The sequence below is a fragment of the Metschnikowia bicuspidata genome (assembly GCF_001664035.1).
Source record: "Metschnikowia bicuspidata var. bicuspidata NRRL YB-4993 chromosome Unknown METBIscaffold_1, whole genome shotgun sequence".
Taxonomy (NCBI): domain Eukaryota; kingdom Fungi; phylum Ascomycota; class Pichiomycetes; order Serinales; family Metschnikowiaceae; genus Metschnikowia; species Metschnikowia bicuspidata.
This window is the reverse complement of record NW_017387731.1, coordinates 1,241,987-1,261,542: the sequence shown is the minus strand read 5'-3', so window position 1 is coordinate 1,261,542 and position 19,556 is coordinate 1,241,987. Positions and strand designations below refer to the sequence as shown.

At 51.0% G+C, this 19,556-nt stretch overlaps 4 protein-coding genes across 4 annotated transcripts; 1 reads left to right on the top strand and 3 right to left on the bottom strand.

The window, feature by feature from the left end:
• On the top strand, positions 1 to 3,395 carry NMD5 (Nmd5p). The gene has a single exon (XM_018855445.1). It carries the CDS (start codon positions 80 to 82, stop codon positions 3,176 to 3,178), a length of 3,099 nt encoding a protein of 1,032 aa, XP_018713540.1. The 5' UTR covers positions 1 to 79; the 3' UTR covers positions 3,179 to 3,395.
• BLM3 (Blm3p) lies at positions 3,171 to 10,090 on the bottom strand. The gene has a single exon (XM_018855444.1). The coding sequence runs from the start codon at positions 10,063 to 10,065 to the stop codon at positions 3,475 to 3,477; it is 6,591 nt and encodes a 2,196-aa protein (XP_018713539.1). The 5' UTR covers positions 10,066 to 10,090; the 3' UTR covers positions 3,171 to 3,474.
• A 1,220-nt stretch (positions 10,091 to 11,310) lies between these two features.
• Positions 11,311 to 13,692, bottom strand: METBIDRAFT_35598 (uncharacterized protein; the record flags this gene model as incomplete). The annotated part of the gene is made up of 3 exons (XM_018856631.1): positions 11,311 to 11,823; positions 11,929 to 13,074; positions 13,252 to 13,692. 3 exons carry the CDS (start codon positions 13,690 to 13,692, stop codon positions 11,311 to 11,313), a joined length of 2,100 nt encoding a protein of 699 aa, XP_018713538.1.
• A 3,579-nt stretch (positions 13,693 to 17,271) lies between these two features.
• WOR4 (Wor4p) lies at positions 17,272 to 18,417 on the bottom strand. Its single transcript, XM_018859452.1, has one exon. It carries the CDS (start codon positions 18,281 to 18,283, stop codon positions 17,351 to 17,353), a length of 933 nt encoding a protein of 310 aa, XP_018713537.1. The 5' UTR covers positions 18,284 to 18,417; the 3' UTR covers positions 17,272 to 17,350.
• Between the last annotated feature and the right edge of the window lie 1,139 nt (positions 18,418 to 19,556).

Here is a 19,556-nt window from a genome sequence, read left to right as displayed (position 1 = left end):
CGGGCGTCCTGCACACAGCGCGGGCCATCTCTCTTCTCGCAACTCCGGCCCCCGCCAGCGCCTCTTCACCCCCCACCAAATGGACGCCCACACCCTTCTCCAGTGCTTTGCCGGCACGCTCGAGCCGTCGCAGGCCGTGCGGCTGCAGGCCGAGCAGCAGTTGCGGCAGCAGGCGCTCAGCCCGGGTTTTCTCGGCGCGTGCTTGGACGTGATTGCGGCCAGCGGCGAGTCGCCGGGCCTCCAGAAAGCCGCGGCCGTGTACTTCAAGAACCGCGTGGTGCGCCACTGGACCGACGCGGGCGCGCCCATCGACAGCGGCGAGAAGCCCGTGGTGTTGGACCGCTTTGTCGGCGTGTTGGCGGGCGTCAAAGCCACGGCCCAGACACAGCTCTTGCCCGTGTTCCGGACGCTCGTGGCGGCCGAGTACCCCCGCAACTGGCCGCGCGTGCTCGCGGAGGTGGGCGCGTTGCTCCAGCAGCACGACGACGTGGCGGCCGTGCGCACCGGCGCGATGTGTTTTGCGGAGCTCTGCCGCTCGTACCGCTGGACCGAGAACCGCGAGCGCGAGGCGGAGCTCGACCCCATCATCTCGCAGGTGTTCCCGCACTTGCTCGCGGTGGGCGACGCGGTGTTGCTGCTGGACGTGTCGGAGCTCACGGCGGCCATCGTCAAGCACATCTTGAAGGCGTACAAGTTCGTCACGTACTTCGACATGCCGCGCGTGCTCCAGCTGAAAGACGCGTTGGCCGCGTGGGGCGACTTCCACTGCCGCGTGGCGTGCCTCGACGCCCCTGCGTACCTCCGGGCCGCGGCGCTGGACCTGGAGCGGGCGCAGACGCAGCTCGCGCGCTGCCACAAGTGGGCCGTGGCCAACATGGAGCGGCTCTTCCGGCGCTACGCGTCGCGTGGCCTCTCGCTGAAGCGGGACATGGCGGGTTTCCGGCGCGTGTTCGTGGCGGACTTCATCCCGCACGTCGTGGCCATCTACTTGGACCTTTTGGGCGGCTGGTGCCGCGGCGAGCGCTGGCTCTCGAGCGCGGCCGTGTACCACGTGCTCGACTTCCTCAGCCACTGCGTGACGCAGAAGGAGGCGTGGCGGCTCCTCGAGCCGTGCTTCGAGGACATCGTGGCGCACTTCGTGTTGCCCGTGCTATGTCCGTCCGCCGCCACGCTCGAGCTCTTTGACGTGGACCCCGCGGACTACATCAACTCCAAGTTGGACAACTTTGACGACCTGGAGCCGGACGTGGCGGCCTTGGGGCTCTTGGTCACGCTCGTGCTGAAGCGCAAGAAGACCACGGCCGCGCCCATCGTGGCGTTGGCCGTGCGCCAGCTCGCGGCCTTGAAGGCCGCGCCCGCGGGCTTGGAAAACGCCCGCCACACCGACGGCGCGTTGCGCTTGGTGGGCGGCATCTCGCACGTGCTCACGGCCGCGGGCTCGCCGTACCTTGCGCAGATGGAGGCGTTTATGGCCGAGTTCGTGTTGCCGCACTTGGACTCCGCCCACGACTTCCTCCGCGCACGCGCGTTGGACGTGTGCGCCAAGCTCGCGGACGTGTCCTTGCAGGACCCGGCCACGGTGCAAGCGTTGTACCGGGGCATCCTCCGCGCGTTTACGGCCGGCGCCGGCGACGCCGTCTGCTTGCCCGTGCTCTTGCAGAGCGCGTTGGCCGTGCAGGCGTACCTCCCGCAACAGCTGTTCCGCGAGGCGTTGGCGCCGCTCATCTTGCCCGCCATGGCCAAGTTGCTCGAGCTCTCCAACGAGATCGACAACGAGGCCGTGTCCGTGGTGATGCAGGAGTGCGTGGAGAGCTTTGCGCCGCAGCTCCAGCCGTTCGGCATCGACTTGATGGCCAGCCTCGTGGCGCAGTTCTTGCGCTTGGCCGCGGAGATCAAGGACGCCGCCGCCGTGGAGCCCGACGACTACGACGCCGACCACAGCGACGCACTCTCCGACAAGATCACCGCGGCGCTCGGCTTGTTGAACACCATGATCACCGTGTTGTTGTCTTTCGAGAACTCGCACGACGTGTGCGTCCAGTTGGAGCAGGCATTTGCGCCCGTCATCGAGTACGTGTTGGTGCACCAGTTGGACGACTTCATCGCGGAGATCGGCGAGTTGATCGAAAACTCCATCTTCCTCCTCCGCGCGGTCACGCCGTTGATGTGGTCCCACTTCCCGCGCTTGGTCGACCTGTTCTTGCAGGGCGTGGCCGTGATGTATGCCGAGGACATGGTGCCGTGCCTCAAGAACTACATGGTGTTCGGCGCCGCGGCGCTCGCCCACAGCCCGCCGCTCACCGCCAAGTTCATGCTGTTGATCGCCTTGATCAGCTCCGGCGACGACGGCTCGCCCGACTACACGGAAACCGCGCTCGCCTGCGACTTGGGCCAGACCTTGGTTCTCGCGTTGCAGCAAGCCTCGCCGCCCGTCATTGCCGAGCTTTGCCGCACGCTCTTGCCCGTGCTTGCGCCGGGCAACGACGACCCGGCCCACCGCAACGACTCCTTGCGCATCTCCCTGGTCGACTTCCTCATTGCCTGCTTGATGTACGACTGCCCCACCACCGTGCGCATGCTCCAGGAGTCCCAGTACTTGGACGCGTTCTTCGACCTGTGGCTCGGCTTGGTGCCCCAGCCCAAGCGGGTCTACGACGTCAAGTTGTTCATCTTGGGCTTCATGCGCATATCCAACAGCCCCGACGTGGCTGCCGCGGCCCCGTCGCTCACGTCTCGCGTGGGCCCTAGTCTCGCCGCCCTCTTCAAGGAATTGCCCAAGGCGCTCAAGAACTTGGACAAGCAGCGCGCCGAGTTCAACGAAAACGACTTTGTCCATGACGACGCTTTCGGCGCCGACTTTGCCGACTTCGACGACAACGACGCCCTCGACTCCGACAACGCCGACGCCGGCGACGCCGGCGACGCGGGCATCGACAACTACCGCGCTTTCCTTGACCATGAGACCAATAAGCTCATGGGCTCGGGCTTCGAGGACGACGATCAGATCATCGAGGACGTCTTGGGCGCCACCCCGCTCGACAACGTGGACCCGGTGGTTGTGTTCCGCGACTTCGCCACCTCGTTGCAGGAAAACAACCCACCGCTCTACGCGGCCATCTTCGACAACATCAGCGACAGCGATAGACAGGTGCTTGTTGATGTGTTCAAGACGCAGTAGGGGCCCGGGCCGTTTGCTCAAGCACGCCTTACGTACGCTTCCGCTTTGCGCTGAAATTCCATACTATCTGCGCGTCTATTTGCCGGTGCCCGGCTCGCTATCCGGACCCTTTGTATTTTTTAAAGTCGCAGTATTCATTACCTGAAGTCGTAGTGTTCATTGCCTGAAGTCGTAGTATTCATTACCTGAAGTCGCAGTATTCATTACCTGAAGTCGTAGTATTCATTACCTGAAGTCGTTTCATTACCTGAAGTCGTAGTATTCATTACCTCTGACGTAAATTTCATTACCTCTGCTCAGATGAAGTAGCTTCTCCAGAGTACACCCTCGAGGTCTTGCATCTGCTCTTCCGTAAACACCTTGCCGTCAATATGCCACGTATCCTGCCTTGTTTTCTTGAACTTGCCCAAGATTTCTTTTGCGGACCTACCCACTATGCCGGGGAGTCCAATCGCCTTGTTAGATAATATCGACAATGTACTGGGAACCCATGATGGCGGAGGGGAGACAAACGAGAAAGCATGCACCAATGCCCCGAGACCAAGGGTGGCGCCATGCAAAACAATAAAGTCATCAGCAGGTATTGATTTAAATTGGGTTTTCTTGTGCTTTCTCCTGACTTTATCCAAGTCCGCCGAGTATCGCTGATTGTAAGCCGTCACAATTTCCTGGATATCTCCTGGCGGACTGGAGTAAATCAACCCCGAAAACGTCGATGCCAGTGCCTCCCTTATCTCGGGGTTGCTATGGTACATCATCGAATTGATGAAGTTCAAGATCTTCATGCGTTGACCAAAACCCAATTTAAGCAAGTTCTTGAAATAAATAACCTCGGTGAATTCTCCAAGAGCAAGATACTGCAACAAGCTGAGGTTCTGCGTCATGTATCGCTCAAGCATTGACACCACGTTGTCGAGCGCCTTGTTTCCAAAAGGAATCTGCGATACTTTTTGGAATGCCAGGACAGGGTCAATGTTTCCTAAAAGACACACCTCCTTCATTGTCATCAAGTCTAGAAGAAATGGCATGAAATGCGTGTCCACCATAAATTGATATTGCACAGCAAAACTTGTGCTAAGCGCCTGTTTCAACCATCTTAAAGCTGTCGTGGCAGAATAAAAATACGCTGAGCTTAAGATCTCCTGAGTCGGAAGGTTTTCAACATCCTTCTTCAAAGCATTGATGTTCTCAAATAAATGTTTAAGCTTATCGAAAAGACTTTGATCAGTGACCTTCATGAGTAAAGCCTCTTGGTCGCCATGTGATGCATCAATAAAGCTCTTGGCATCGGGGAATGAGTTGCAGTAAAACGAGAAGGACGTGACAACCATCAAAGCACCAATTCGTTCCCGAATCGCTTCGTATCTATTGTTTACATTGTCGAAACAAAGATCAAGAATTTGATGAGGGTTGGGAGTCGCCCACGTCATTGAAGCAACTGCAGACTTCATGTACATCAACATGGATGCCTCCATGTAGGCGGCGTCTGAGTCCTTATCTATCCGGAAATTGAGAATTACATCCCTGACGCGTGGAAATCTTCTGGTATCAATATGTGTTGGTGTCCACCATGCAAATATATCCCATATTTGAATCGTTTCGGGGGTCAAATCATTTTGAAAGATATTCTCAAGAAAGCCGACTAGAAACTCGTCTCTTTGATCAATGAAATCGGGATTGAAATTTTTGGAGGCAATCAAAACACCTGTGACTAATTCACACACAACAATATGAGAACTCTTCTCTTCTTTGTTATACAGAGATTCAATGATGCTTAATATGTCACTGAATGAGACGCCCTCTATGATTCCGCTGCAAACCATGGACACGATACCGGCAGTAATGAAGACGTCTGTGCCTTGGAAAGCAAAATTAGAGTCATTGTCGGCTATCCATAAATCAATGACATTTTTTAGCCAAGTCTTTGTGATTTTCTTTGAAAAATGTTCAAGAGTTGCTCGATCATTCTCATTTAAGTTGAGCTGAAAGTGGGGCTCATTTCTCAAAACAACTGTCTCGCTATCCCAGAAAAGCCAACCCTGGCTCATTTTTTCATCAATGAAGTAACCTGGAGAAGTGCTCCTAATCTCTTTTTGCCAAGTTTCATAATAAGACTTGCCATCACGTGGCCGAGTGTCAATAACCTTAAAAGAGTCTGAGACAAACGTCGCTTCATAAGCACGTTCTAATTGATAGTTAAAAATCGACAAGCTCTCGAGCTTACTCAACAATTTCGTGATTCCTTTCAATGCTGTTCGTGATACAACTGGGTGGTCTGATTCAGCTGCTTTAGCAAGCAAATCAAGCACACTCTTTCGAGTCGGCATCTCATATTCAACCTGAAGTTCGATCAAAAACAAGATATTCAAAGAGCTTGTTTTCCAATGAGAATTCGTCTCTTCATATTTCAAGATTGTGTCCTCAATCAGTTCGAGTCTTTCGAGGTACACCGAACGCTTCTTTTCCTTCGCATACATAACTGCCTTGATTTCTAGATCGATGTATTCGTCGGGTGGACGAATAGTGTCCACAAGATTATGATCAATGAGACAAATCTTGTAAGGTGGATAAATTCTGCCACAAATATGATTTAAAGAGCGCTGTGAGGTTTCAATGACGTCTTTGTCGTCAATGGAAAAACATTTGTGTAGTATTTCAATGTATTGTTGAAGGTTGGCAAAATCTGTTTGCAATTTTGTCTTGATCCCCTTAATCTCAAATACATTCAAGCCGCTTTTAATGTTTTTATGATTGTTTTCCAGGATGGCCTTTGATACGCGGCGAAGGCAAGCGCGAACAATCACATTGTATGAGCCATTCACTCGTTTCATGGCATCGATCAATGTTGTTTGAGCCGGCTCTGCAATTGTAGTATACGTGGAGCACGACAACTTGGCAATATCTTCTAGGAGTACTCTATCCAAATCTGTCATCGAGCGAGACGTGCTATGCAATGCAACTCTTAACAGGTGGTATGATTCAATGCGACTAGCAAACCCTATTCTTGTGAATGGCTTTCTCACTCTATTGATATCTTGCAACTCTTTCACATAGTTCATTGAGATTCGTGCATGTGAAGGATCAAGCAAACGCTCGTGCCCAACATCTGAAAACCAGATGTTTAAAATGTAAAGCAAGTATCTGAAGAGCTTTGTATTATCAAGGAAGTGACACTGTGCAAACTTGCAGATGAAATGTAAGCTTTTACCCACCAAATGTCTCATTCGGTGGATTTCCAAATATAACAGGTTGGACTTTCGGGTCTCAATATCATCACCAAAATAGTATTTGCTGGTGTACAAGCTTCGCTCTCTGAACGTTATAGCTGGGTTCATTGAAGACAATTCCACACCTGCTAACTGGGGACTGGCTCTAGCAGAATCCTCAATAATAGGTGTTTCCGAAGTCCGTATATTCCTGGGTTCAAGATCATATGATCCATTTTCGGGGTTTTTGAAGGGGACACTTGCATCATGCTGTGGAGAATTGAGTTCTTTGACAACTATATCGTATTCGGACTCGTTCTTGCTTTCTGAATCATGGAAAACGACCTCTGGATGTCCCTTGATATCTTTGATGATGCTGTTTAAATCTTCGTGTATGCTCTCAATGTTAGGCTCATCATGGTCCGTTAACTTACTTGTCCCCATCTGTCTGATTTGAGACAAAAGTGCAAGTCTTGCCTGAATGGGCTCAAACCTATGATCACTCAACTTTGGGATGTCTTCATCAAAAGAAGGATCGAAGAGATATGACATTCCACTTAAGCAGTATCCCAAGTAGAGAAAATTGGCACGGATGTCGTCAGATAGATCCAAAGAGGAGGTTTGTTCATTGTCTTGCTCCTGAACCATGTTCTTCAACACAGTCAGAATGTTGGAGAGCGATTTAGTGATGTGTGACTTGAATGTGTCGACAGCAAACTCAATTTCGCGAGCTTTTGGAAGAAACCAATCAAAAGTAAGATTCTCATCTGAAAACCTATACTCATCAAACTGGAATCCGCCCCAGCACTTTTCGTTCAATTCATGTGCTTCTTTGTACGCTGGACTGATGAGTCTGCATTCCTTGAGCCGGATTTTTGTTGCACCCTGGAGAATCTGATTCAAGAGATGTGTGCTCGCGAGAGCCACGGAGCCTTTCACAGATTTCATAAGGAAGAAGGAAAGGTCATTTAATTGCTCACCCATATTCACAATGTACTCACCAGCATTTCCAACACAAGAATTTAAAATCATCAAGTTCCAGAAAAGATTTTGATCTCTAGGAATGATATCCATACCTGAGCGAGACTGACCAGCCCCATTATCAGAAATTTCTTCTCGAATGTGCTCAATAAGTATTGGACCAAGCTGTAGGAAAAATTTGGGGTCTCTTTTGATTATCGCCCCGCAAATCTCAGCTGTAGCCTCTGTCGCAGGATGAATTGTGATGTCAGAGATAAAGTCCACCACCTTTTTTCTGAACATCACAAAGACCTCATCGGACATTGCCTCGAGAACCATGTAAACTAGCCGAGGCAACATTTCAGAGAGATACTTTTCAATACCCGTACTTTTCGCAGGGTCAGGGAGGTACTCTAGAAGAACAAACAATCTTTGAGCAAAAGATTGCACGATGAGAGGAAACGAAGCGGTAGATGACTTAAGAGCAAGTATCTCGGTTTCTGAATCGATAATTAATTCGTTTGAAGCACTCACATCATAAAGCTTTTTCAGGAGATACTCAATATGCATATTTGTAACTTCCATAGCTAACATACCATCACCCGTGCCATGAGTGAGATCAGCAATTGGAACAAAATTAGCCACAGTTGAGAAGACGGCGAGAGTATCGACTGTTTTCATTAGGTCATTAGAGTCAATCCCTGGCAACATCATTTCAAGAATTCGAGGTAAGTGAACACGGTAAAGAGGAGATACTGCAATAAAACGGGTGAGTTCACCCATGCACCTCAAAGCTGTCTTCACTCTGTGTGTGGAAATAACACCTTGTAGTGACTCATAGATATCAAGTAGAAGATAACCCAAGGTGGTTTCAGCATCCAAATGAGCCAAAGGGGCAAGAGTGAGTAGATATTGCTCCACTGCACTTTCCTTTTTGGACTGAAGCCCTGTTCTCACTATGGGAAGAATGATACTAACAAAGCTTTTCACCACCTTATCTGAAAGTTTATGTGTCTCAGCCAAAGCATACAACTTCCCATCAACCTCTCTTTCCATGTTGTACCTCTTTGCAAATTGATGGACAAGACTCATTATCAACTTACCTATTGGTTTTGACCACTCTCCGCTATTGGATGGATGTACGTAACTTTCAATTGCGTTCACAAATGTGCCTATCTGGTCTAGAATACCATCTTTCTTACTAGAGCTGTGTCCATTTAAAGAAAAGACAACCATGTTACTAAATCCATGGAAGAAATTAGTTGTCATCGAACCGAATTTGTCTGGCATTATGCTTAAACTGTTTAAAATCGTGTTAGTAAGGAATGAAAATTGGTTGTTCGTGAAAACACCAAAGTCGCCGAAATTTATGCTATCTTCCGGATGTTGAGCCAAAAATTGAAGATAGCACAACGTAAGCCTTCCTAAAACACAAGTCAGGTGGGTGTCTACACCAGGAAGTTTGCTTAACTTTTGCCACATGAAGAAGACAGGTGCAATATAATGACGGAGATCAATCTCTGTATTAGATTCCGCCGCTGAGAAATTCACAATAAATGATTGCGGTAATATCCTCATGCACCAAAGAACCATAGTAGCATTTGGAATCGAGAATTGCGACGCGATGTGACGAAAGAGAGTCGGGAGAGACTCTGGGGCGAAAAAGTTCGATGCCCGCTCGCCGAGTTTGAGCAACAAGCTCAACTCTTTTCTTTCGCGGGGTTCATCTGCAGAGTCGGCAGTCGGGAAATGAAGGCGAATCTCGTTGTAAACAGGCTGCCAATCTAAGGAAAAGCCCTCATCCTTCAAGAAATCGATGTCTTTTGTGAGCTTTTCAAATGCACGAACATATGTTTTTAAATTCAAATGCTGTCCACGGCAGCAGCATATGGCAAAGTATACCTTGGCAAGAGCCATACGCAAGGATACAGGCATATCGTACTTCATCTGGAGCCATACAAGCAATTCGTGTGTCCAGATGCGCACAGATACAACTGCTGCCAGCCGGGGTGACTTTTTGTGGCGACTACCAGACTCGCCTGTGTCGTACTCAGCCTGGTCGTCGTTCTCAGATTCCTCCTCGTCGGCAGAGTCCAAGTCTGCCATGGCGTCGTCGAGAACTGCGTCATCCGCAACGAGTTCGGGATCACGGGGCGATGATTTTGCGCTACCAAGCTCGAATAGGTCTGTCTCAAGCGCCAAGTCAATGTCCGAAAACCCCGGGGCGTCTTTCAATGAAGCCAAATCTTTTGCCGATACAGAAATCAGACCCTGGATGTCAAGCAGCTTGACTGCAATATACAAGTGCGCCACAATATGTGCAAGAAATCGGGCTCTTTCATGAAGCGGCTCGGCCTCATAGGGAAGAAGACCCGGTAAGTCCAAGTGCCGAGGTCTGGGCCGAGCGTAGAAACGGGACTTTGGGTCTAATAAATTCCGCGCTGCCTGAGCCTGGTCTTTGGCATAATCCAAGTTATAGTGCTGCTCACGGCCGGTCTCAATGGTACCATAGGAGGGCCTTCTGCGCAGTCTGAGGGCCTGTTTCGTTGTCGGGGTGAACTCGCGGGTGCCGGCGGAAAACGGGGACGGCGAAGGAGGTGGGTCGACATTTCTTGGCGAATTTTCTTGCGCAAGCACCGCCAGCGCATGAGTGTGTTTGGGCACTGGCGCATGGACGGCATGCGGGTCATTGTCCTTTGTGGAACCTTGGAACTTGGTCATAATCAGTTGGATTCCGTGGGTTCGTGGGCAGACTCCGGGGTATTGTGGGCCTTCTGCGCATGCTTTTCTCGCCGCTGGCGTTGGTGCAGGGATGTTTGGCGAAACGACAGCTATCTGCAGGATCGGTGGATTGTGCTGCGGGTGCAAAAAATTGAGTGGCTGTGATTTTGGCAGGGCCCGCATATGGCTGCATTTGTGGTCGCGTGATATCAAAAAAAAACCTGATGCTGCAAAAGGAAAAAGGGCCTTTATATGTATTTTTTGACCCCGGGAAAAGTCGGGGAGCATGTGATTCTATGGCTCGGAGAGACGCATAATTTGGTCGTTTTGTTGTAGCTTAGAGTTGAGTATTAAGAGGCAAAAAAATGACACCACAATGACAGGAATGTGATTTGGAGTCTTGAGCTCTTCTTTTAAAAGTGTGCTGCCATGAAGTGAAGCTGGGAAGGCGAATGGCCTTTTAGGAATGTCGCAAAACTAAGTTTTATTCTAATCGGCTTGTCTATTCATCTTTAAAGGCTGATATATTGACATTATTCATGGTTTTCTTCGTATGGAGTCACTATGTTAATGTTTTTGAAGCTTTAAAACAAGGTATCAGGAGGCAATGCCTATGACGCACGCTCCCAAGTAGCTTGTTCAGACTTTGAGGCGCTCTTTGCTTAAGCTCAAATCTACACACAGACAATACTTGAAACGTTTAAAGTTTTACAGATTGCATCTGATGTTTGCTAACGGTAATTTTGCGATATTTCCAATACTACTCAGTTCATGACCTGATGCGCACCAAAATGCCCTCTTTTTTTGACGGGTTGTATAAATCCTTGCGCCAATTCTTTCAAGTAAAAAAAATTCAAAAACGCTCAAAAGCTTTCTCAGCACTATACCAACTGGATGAAATAACAATGATTAAACCTCGAAAACACTAATCATTTTTTATTGAGGGCAGAAAGACTCCTGTATGATCTTATCATCGTGTGACCCAAAATTATAACTGGTACGTTCTGACTTCTTTCGGGAGTACGGGTGTGACTCGAATGCAAGTGAAAATGAAGATGTGAGTACAAGCAGGGTCCTGATCTCTTTTAACTGCGTCAAACATATATTCAGGAGGCCGCTCCACTGACGCACCCAATCAAGAACAACGTTTCGAAACGCCCCACAACAGATGTTCTAGCTTTCTTAGAACCGGGCTGAAAAATCAAGGGTCTTCCAGAAATAGGGACTATTTTCACCGATTGCTCATCATTTTCCTTGCATCTCGATCATCTGCTGCACCTGCTGCCGCATGAGATCCTTCAAGTCCGAGACGTCTGCTTCGAGTTCCGCCACTTTCTCAGACTTTTCGCCAATAACCTCCAAAAGCGTGCTTTCGCGTCGAGACTTCTCATCGAGCTCGTTCTGCAAAGACAGGATGTGGCGCTCTAAATCACACAACTGGGTATCTAGCTCGAGCCTGTCCAAAACGGCCCGTTGGGCAGTCTCGATTTCCAGGCTCAACTGCTCGTTTTCATCGCGTAGAGTCAGAATCTCCACCTCCAAGCGGCGAATGCTGGCACTCATTTTGTTGATGATCTGAATGTGCTTGGTGGCCCCCGTACTATGCGAGCCCAACGCGGAACTCAAGGGTGTCTCGCCCACATCTAGCGCTTCCGAGGGGTATATTTCGTCGTTGGACATGAACATCGACGGGTTGTGGCTCTCATAAATATGAGGGTCAAGCTCATTTTCAGAAATATAGCTGGGTTCACCCCAGGCCTGAGCGGGAGTGTTCAAGGCGGAGCTGGCCACGGAATGCGCAGACGATTTCCGCTGTTGGGACTGCCGCTGGTCTATGGTTATGTGGAGGCCCCCATCACGTACGCCTCTGCGGGCTTGAATCCCAGCTAGATTGTCGAAAGAAACCGACGGCGTGAAAGTGGGGGTCAGGTTCTTCAAGCTTTCAACGGCTTCGTTCAAGCTCTGGATCTTGGCGTCGTAGTTCTTGCGGTCTGCGCCAAACGCAGTCCTTAGGTCGTCGATTTTGTCCTCGAGCTCCGCACACTCGGCGCTCTTGATCTGGACCCGGACTTCATTCTCGGCGTTCTGCTCCGCCAAGGCCGCCAGCTCGGCCTTGAGTGCTTCGATTTCATCGAGCTGTGCATTGAGCTTGGCATGAAGTTTCTTGAGCTCGGCTCCTGATTTGGCCCGCGACGTTTTCAAGGTATCCACCGAGGCTGAAAGGGCCTCCACTTTGCCCTGAAGACTCGACTCGATGAGCTTCCAGGTTTCCTGCAGCGACACGTACTGCGCCTGCAAGTTCTGATGGGTTTCGGACAACTTGAGAAAGTCGGCGTAGTCTACCAGTTTTTTAGTGCTGGTGCTCGCATCCGGATCCTCAGATGCGTCGGCGGTATGTGACGTTTTGAGGAAGCTTTCGTTCTCCATGCGCAAGCTTTCAACCTTGGCCTCCAAACGCAACACCTCGGTACTGCTTTCGTCTTTGGCAGCCATGATCTCGTGGTTCAACTGCGCGATAATCTCTGTTTTCAGCTCCAATTCGAGCCGGGACTGGTTCTGCAAAAGCTCGAGCTGCACCTTGGCCTCGCTGAGCTGCCGCTTGCAGTCTTGCTTCTCATCAAGCTCCTTTTCGAAGGCACGCTGGATCTCCTTGTACTTGCCTTCCCAGTTGCATGCTTTCTGCAGGTCAAGGGCCTTTTGGAGATCGGAGTTTTTCTGGCTGGCCGCAGCCAAGACGTCGAAAAGCTGGTCCACGGACTTGAGATTGTGCACCTTGACCAAATCCTCGATCTCGCCGAGTTTAAGAAGCAGCTCCTCGTTTTTCTCCGCGTAGCTGCGGAGCGAAGCTTCGAGTTTGGTGTTGTTGGCTACGAGCAGCCGGATGCGCTCGTTTAGCTTCAACTCTTTTTTCGAGAGCTCTTGGCCTTCCTCCATGAGCTGCCGGATGGTTTCCTCCTTGTCCAGCACTTTTTTCTCGCTCTGCACAAGGAGCTTCTCTTTTTCGGCCAACTTCCGTTCCACGTCCTTGTTTGGCGCGCCGCGGCGCGCCTGGGCAGCGTGGTTGGCTTTGTGGCTTTCGAGCTTTGATTTAAGCGCCTCGATTTGGGCCTGGAGCCGGCGGATCTGGTCGTCTTTGGCGTCGCTTGGCGACTCGTCCAAGACCTGATGAAGATGGTTTGGCGACACCGCCCGATCACGTGCGCCGGGCTCAGCGGGGGCGTCGTTTTTGTGTTCAGCCTCCAGTGGGGGGTCTTGCTCCAAACGGCTGCCACTTTCGGCATTTTCGGGGGGTGTCGGCGGGTGTGCCGTGCCGTCTGCAATTGACCCATCGATGGTCGTTTGGCTATCGTCGTTGTGTTCTCCAGGCGCGGCTTTCGATTCTTCTTTTTGCACCCCTGGAATCCCCGGGTCTTCTGCATCAGATTCGGGCCTCAGCCCCGGAGACTCCGGGCTTGTGGCGGATGCTGGGGCCAGCCCAGTTGCGGCTTTCTTGCGTTTTGCCTTGGCGGCGGCTGCCAAACGCTCCTGGAGCGTCAACCGCTTGGGCTTTTTCGGCGCAGAGACTTGTGGTGCTGCGGGCTCGGGTGAGCTTTCTGACATAGCAGACTGCTCCTCGTCAGACGCCATTTTGGTGGACCAGAGACGGAAACAAAAGAAGATCGGTGATGTATGGGAAGAATGCGCCCACGGCTCACGTCAAGCGCGGTCACGTGACCTGCCGTCTATGGCCTGTGCTGGGTTCGGGGCCTGTGCTGGTGTATCTGGAAAAAAATATGAAAGCTTTCATTTGAGGGATGTGGTGTTACGAGGCTTGCCAAAAATGGAAATTTCGGGAAACTGGCTGTATGGAAATGCGACTGGCACTTCCGTTTCCGCTCTCGCGGAGCATGGAACCGAGCAGACGTGGGAAATTACTAGGACGACTGTAGGGCAGAGAGCGGAGAAAGCAAAAATCCAGCATTTCGGCGGATTGTTGCTTTTCAAGTCTGCTGGTGTATAGGGCGCCATGTCACGAAGGCGTAGAGTACGCTCTGACTGCTGGGATTCATGAGGGAATGTCCATGAACATTTTTCTTAGATGTCTAGTATTTTGTTTGGGCTCATTATCTGTAGAGCTAACTGAACACAATGATCACGGAGACATTGCCGATTTCAAAGACGGCAGCTAGGTCCAAAACAAACCACCGCAAGTATGCCCAATAAAACGCCAACTCTAGAAGCCAAATCAACCAGCAATATCATGCAAGACACAAACCCCATGAATTGCTATAATCGAAAGACAGTCCTTGAGGAGTTTTCTGCGCACGTATAGCTTGAGTTTTGACATTTGTCCGATTTGCGCCAAAAGATTCAGTATGTATCAAGGACGTCAGAGCTTGCTTTGCATACTCATCTCCATTCTATTTCTGGAAAGTGTTGTCTCTACGATTCCTTCAAACTGACTTCTCAAGCCCGTACTTTCACGCCTTGTCCATTTAAACATTGGTCAAGGCCTTCTGTTTTGAAGGAAGGCTCAATGGACAAATTTGCAGCTTGTAGGGCACAGTCGAGTTTTGACGCCAGGCCACGGTAATTTACAAGACACCAAATGAAACGCCTGTAGAATTGGTTTTTTCAAGAGACACCAGGACTCCATGAGCCATGAAAAAGACTAGACACGTATTCCCCTAAGTAGGGCCGCTTTTGGAAAGTCGTCAGCCAGATTCAACAGGAGTGCCTGTTTGGTAAAGGCCTTCGTTGGTGTTTCCCAGACCTGCGGTTCACCTCCAGATGCAACCACTGACTCCAGGACTTATGCCGGAAAAAAGGGCTTTAAATCCTGAGATTTTCTTTTGTCCATGCGGGCTCCTGGACTGACGTGGGGCCCGGCCGTCTTCATGCGAGGCATGAACCAATAGAGAGGGACGAAATACGAATGCGCTTGCGCCTAAAAATAGAACTGGCAAAAGGCAATTTCCACATGTCCAACAACGAAAACACACTAAAAAGGCTTGTGGGCTGGCCCGGCTGTGTGGGCAATTTTTCTGAGCTCTTCTCGTCGTCTGCCATTTCGAAAGCTTACATTCAAATAGCACGCCGCTAGTTCCGGGGTCTGTTTGTCAGCTCAGGCTGTTGTTTCGGGGTCGAGGTGAACTTTTGCGTGGAGCCAAGAAATGTATGACAGGAGGCTGAGCCCTTAGGACCATTTACATCAACAGCAGGATCCCCGCTTTCCGTTCACGGCCAGTCTTTGCTAGCGTACGTCTCGTGAGTGCCTCGACTATATTAGTTGTGTTATATCTTCTGCGGGCCAGTCGAATAAAAGGAATCGATGTGATGGATCCGGGCTCTTTTGGTACATACTTTCTTGCCGGAAGTATTAAGTCCACGGACAAGCTTATGGGTGGGTTTGATAGGGGCTGAACAAAACAGACAAATAAAAGCGTATTCATGGCCGGCCAGACAAACATAGGGAATGAATGCGTGCTTTTGAGACAGCCGTGGAGTGCAAGTACGTGGTTTCAGACCACCTCTATACTTTACTTTGTCTCTTGCTTCTTATATTATTGGTTTGTTGTGAAAACACCAAGACAATCGGAGCGTGTTCATGCCCGGCCAGACAAACATGGGGCTGGAATAGAGAAGAGAAATACATTAATAAAGTACAGGGTCTTGAGTAGCAGTAAGAGAGCATCTTCCATTCTCTGGCACACTATCATTTCGAAGAAATGCATGTTATGACCTGCTTTCCTCTTTGCATTTGCCTAAACCGGCTTGGAATATATACTGTTGACGACTAGTCGTTGTGGATGAGCTGAGCAATATATGATACTATTCTCAAGTTTGGATATTGACGTCTTGGGGCTTCACGCTCTACTTTTTTTGAATAAATCGGAGTTCGGGGCTTTACTCAAGCTCTCCTCCAAGAGCGCCTCTCAGACTGCTCCAAGAGATATGGATTCCTTGGAAGAAACTATTACGTGCTTGCCGGACAGTCATAGGGTATGATTACGTGCTTTTAGTCAGCCTATATACTTTGTTTTAGCTTTTCTTTCTTTAGGTATACATGGGACTGAAGGAAACCAAGAGTCCAGAGCGCATTCATGGCCGGCCAGACAAACATAGGAACTGAATGCGTGTCTGCCTGATGACCGTAGTGCAATTACGTGCTTTCCAGATAACCATAGAGTATGGCTACATGCTTTCAGAGCGCCTATATACGCTGTTTTGCTTCTTGCGTCTTTTATTATTGGTTTGGTGTGAACAAACAAAGACAAATCGGAGCGTGTTCATGGCCGCCATACTAACAGCGCATAATTACATGCTTTCAAACCACCCGTATACGTTGCTTTGCTTCTTGCTTCTTATATTATTGGTTTGGTGTGAAAAGACCAAGATAATCGGAGCGTGTTCATGGCCGGCCAGACAAACATAAAGCATGATGACGTGCTTTGCTGACCATTATAGAGTATGGCTACATGCTTTTAGACCGCCTATATACATTGCTTTGCTTCTTGTTTCTTATATTATTGCTTTGGTGTGAAACAATCATGACAATCGGAGCGTGTTCATGCCCGCCATACTGACAGCGCATAATTACATGCTTTCAGACCACCCGTATACGTTGCTTTGCTTCTTGCTTCTTATATTATTGGTTTGGTGTGAAACACCACGAAAAATTAGAGCGTATTTATAGCTCGGCCAGACAAACAGCGCATAATTACATGCTTTCAAACCACCTCTATACTTTGCTGTCTTTTGCTTCTTTCGGGCAGCTGTAGAATAACTACGGAGCCCATCCAGCAGGGGGCTGCAGCCACAAGCAAGGACAGCTGTGTCATTTTCAATGGCCTTGGAACCAGGCAAGTCTATTCCAGGCACCAACCCAGAATTACACCCGAGCAAGTTCCTGCGCCCGAACAATACAACTGCCCACCCCGTGAATGTAGTTCAAGCAGTAACAAAGACATCCTCATCTCCACGTAACTTGTGGAAGTGGACCTACCTCTCCAAATCCATGCAGCTCAGCCAGCCCTCACATACCCAGCCCACCAAAACAGAACAGAACTCCACCCCATCTACAGACACAGCCCATCTACAGACACAGCCCATCTACAGACACAGCCCATCTCATATGCGTTTCTAGGCTACCCCATATATACGCGCGTGGGCAGCAAGCGCCAGGCCAAAGTCTATAAACCCATCCGCGGGCCCGGCCAGGCCCTTCCACCTACACCCTCCAGCACGCGGCCCACCACCATTACAAACACGCCCACCTCCACCACCGCAAACACGCGGCACGTGACTAGCGGGGCTTGCTGATCATCGACGGAATCAGCGGCAAGCGCACGGCGCTTGGGCTCAGCAGCCGGAGCGCCGGGAGGCTCAAGCCCGGCTGCTGCCACGACGACACCCAGGGCTGCGGCGAGGCACTGGCCACGGCATTCCGGGGGGGCGTCACGTGGCCCGGCCCGATGGGCAGGACGCATGCTGGCGGTGTCCCTGAATACGGCCGGATAAGGCCCGCGCCGTCCTCGACACGCAGCTCGTCGCTGGACGCATGGCCCGCATGCGCTGGCGACGCAGCGTCCACGTGCTTGAAGTCGTGCTTGGACTTGCGCAGCCCGTGATTCTTGGTGACGATGTGCGTGTTCAAATGGTTGAGCGACCCGTAGCTCTTGGTGCACCCCTGGAAGCAGCAGCTGTATTTGCGGTGGATCTGGTAGTGGCGGCGCCGGAACCGGCGCGGCTTGGGCGGGTAGCCCGGCACCGGCGCCTGGACCGGCAGGGGCGCCGGGCCAAAATACGGATTGGGCGGTGGCGGCGCATGCGGCCGGCTGTCCGCCACCTGCGGCATGCGCTGCGGCGGCAAGTACGCCATGTAGCTGGGCGGAACCGGCGCCATGTGCTGGGGCATCACGTGCATGCCCGCGTACGGCGCCCGGTACAAGTTGGGGTCGCCATACGCCAAGTTGGGATCGCCATAGGCCAAGTTGGGGTCGCCATGCGCCAAGTACTGGGGCCCTGGGGCCTGCAAATACGGGTACTGGCCTGCGCCATACCGCATGTAGTAGGGCGGCATGCGCGGCGACTCGTACGGGGGGCCCACGGCCGGGACATGCTGCATCCGGGGCATTTCCATGGCAGCCACGGGGGGCACTGGCGGTGCTAGGCTTCTCTGGTCGTTGAGGATCATGGGAATGGGGGCTTTGCGCTGGGGGTTCTTGTCAGCAGTCATATACCGGCAAGGCCGAAGCGCGAGGCAAGAACGCTGCGGTGGCCAGTCTGAGAGACTTTGCAGAGGCAAGATTTGGTTGCGTGTTCTGGCACTTTAGATCCACGTGGAGGCGAAAGGACACTGATGTAGGCCAGAAAACAGGGGCTCGGCAAACGCAAGGATGCCAGACGGACGCGAACAAGAAGGGGGTACAAGAAAAAAGAAAACACCCGGCGCCCAAGGTGGTGGCAGTGGGCGGGCTCATACGAAGTGCGGATTGTCCGTTTGTTATATCGTCCAAATATTCGATGGTTTTTTTTCGGGACGTGATAAACATGCAGTTGCGTCACTAGCCCTTACGCCAGCAGGGCGGGTGCATGTGCATGCGTCGCTTGGCTGGAGGGCTGCATATCTGCATCTATTCATTGCGAGAACAAGTGCCGTACCACGGCGCGTGCAGGCGCTTCCACGTATATGCCTGCTCGGAGATACTTCGGGAATTGCCGCATCTGCACAGAATTGGGAATCCTGATACGAACAACCACATGCACATCCGCCATGGTCACAAAAGCCACGACGTTCGTGGAATTGCTGTTTAGCATTGGGCGGCTTGTGCTGTGCTCGAACCACAACCTCTCTGGAACGCACTCCCTTTCGCTCCTGACGCATAAACGCATGCTGCCACGTCGAAATGCTCCAATGCATTCCTCCAGACTTAAGCGAGGGAGCGTTTGGCGCCATATACAGACGTGCTACATCAGCGATGACGTCTCTGAATAGTGCTATTTAGATGACCAGGCTGCATTGCGCTACTTGATTGGATGCTTACCAACCAGAAGGAAGAAGCCCCGTGGTCGGCCAGCTTATCATCAGAGAAAAAAACTTCGAGTCACCGAAACATGCTAGCTCCACAGCCACGAGCCATCGTGGCCTCGGCGAAAAAGAAGCTGTCAAAACCATGTGACACTTTGTTCGTGAAGCTGCTTGCGAATCGCACATTTAGATCCTCGTCAAGTTTGTGGTCAAGCATAGTGAGTCCCGAAATTCCATCCAAAACTTGAGGTGAAATGATGCCCCGCACATGCAGAAAATGCAGTGATGCCGAGTTCCATTTAAGAAATTTACAATCATTGTTGTTTTTCATGCAAGTAAGTACTACATGCAGCCCTGGCGCAATGGAGTTGCGGAAGCACCGCTGTTAAAACCACGTGCCCTTGCGCTCTTTAGAAAGGTTTGAGTCAGAATTAAAGAATCGTCTGAAATATAAAAGATACTCTGACCGCAAACACGCCAG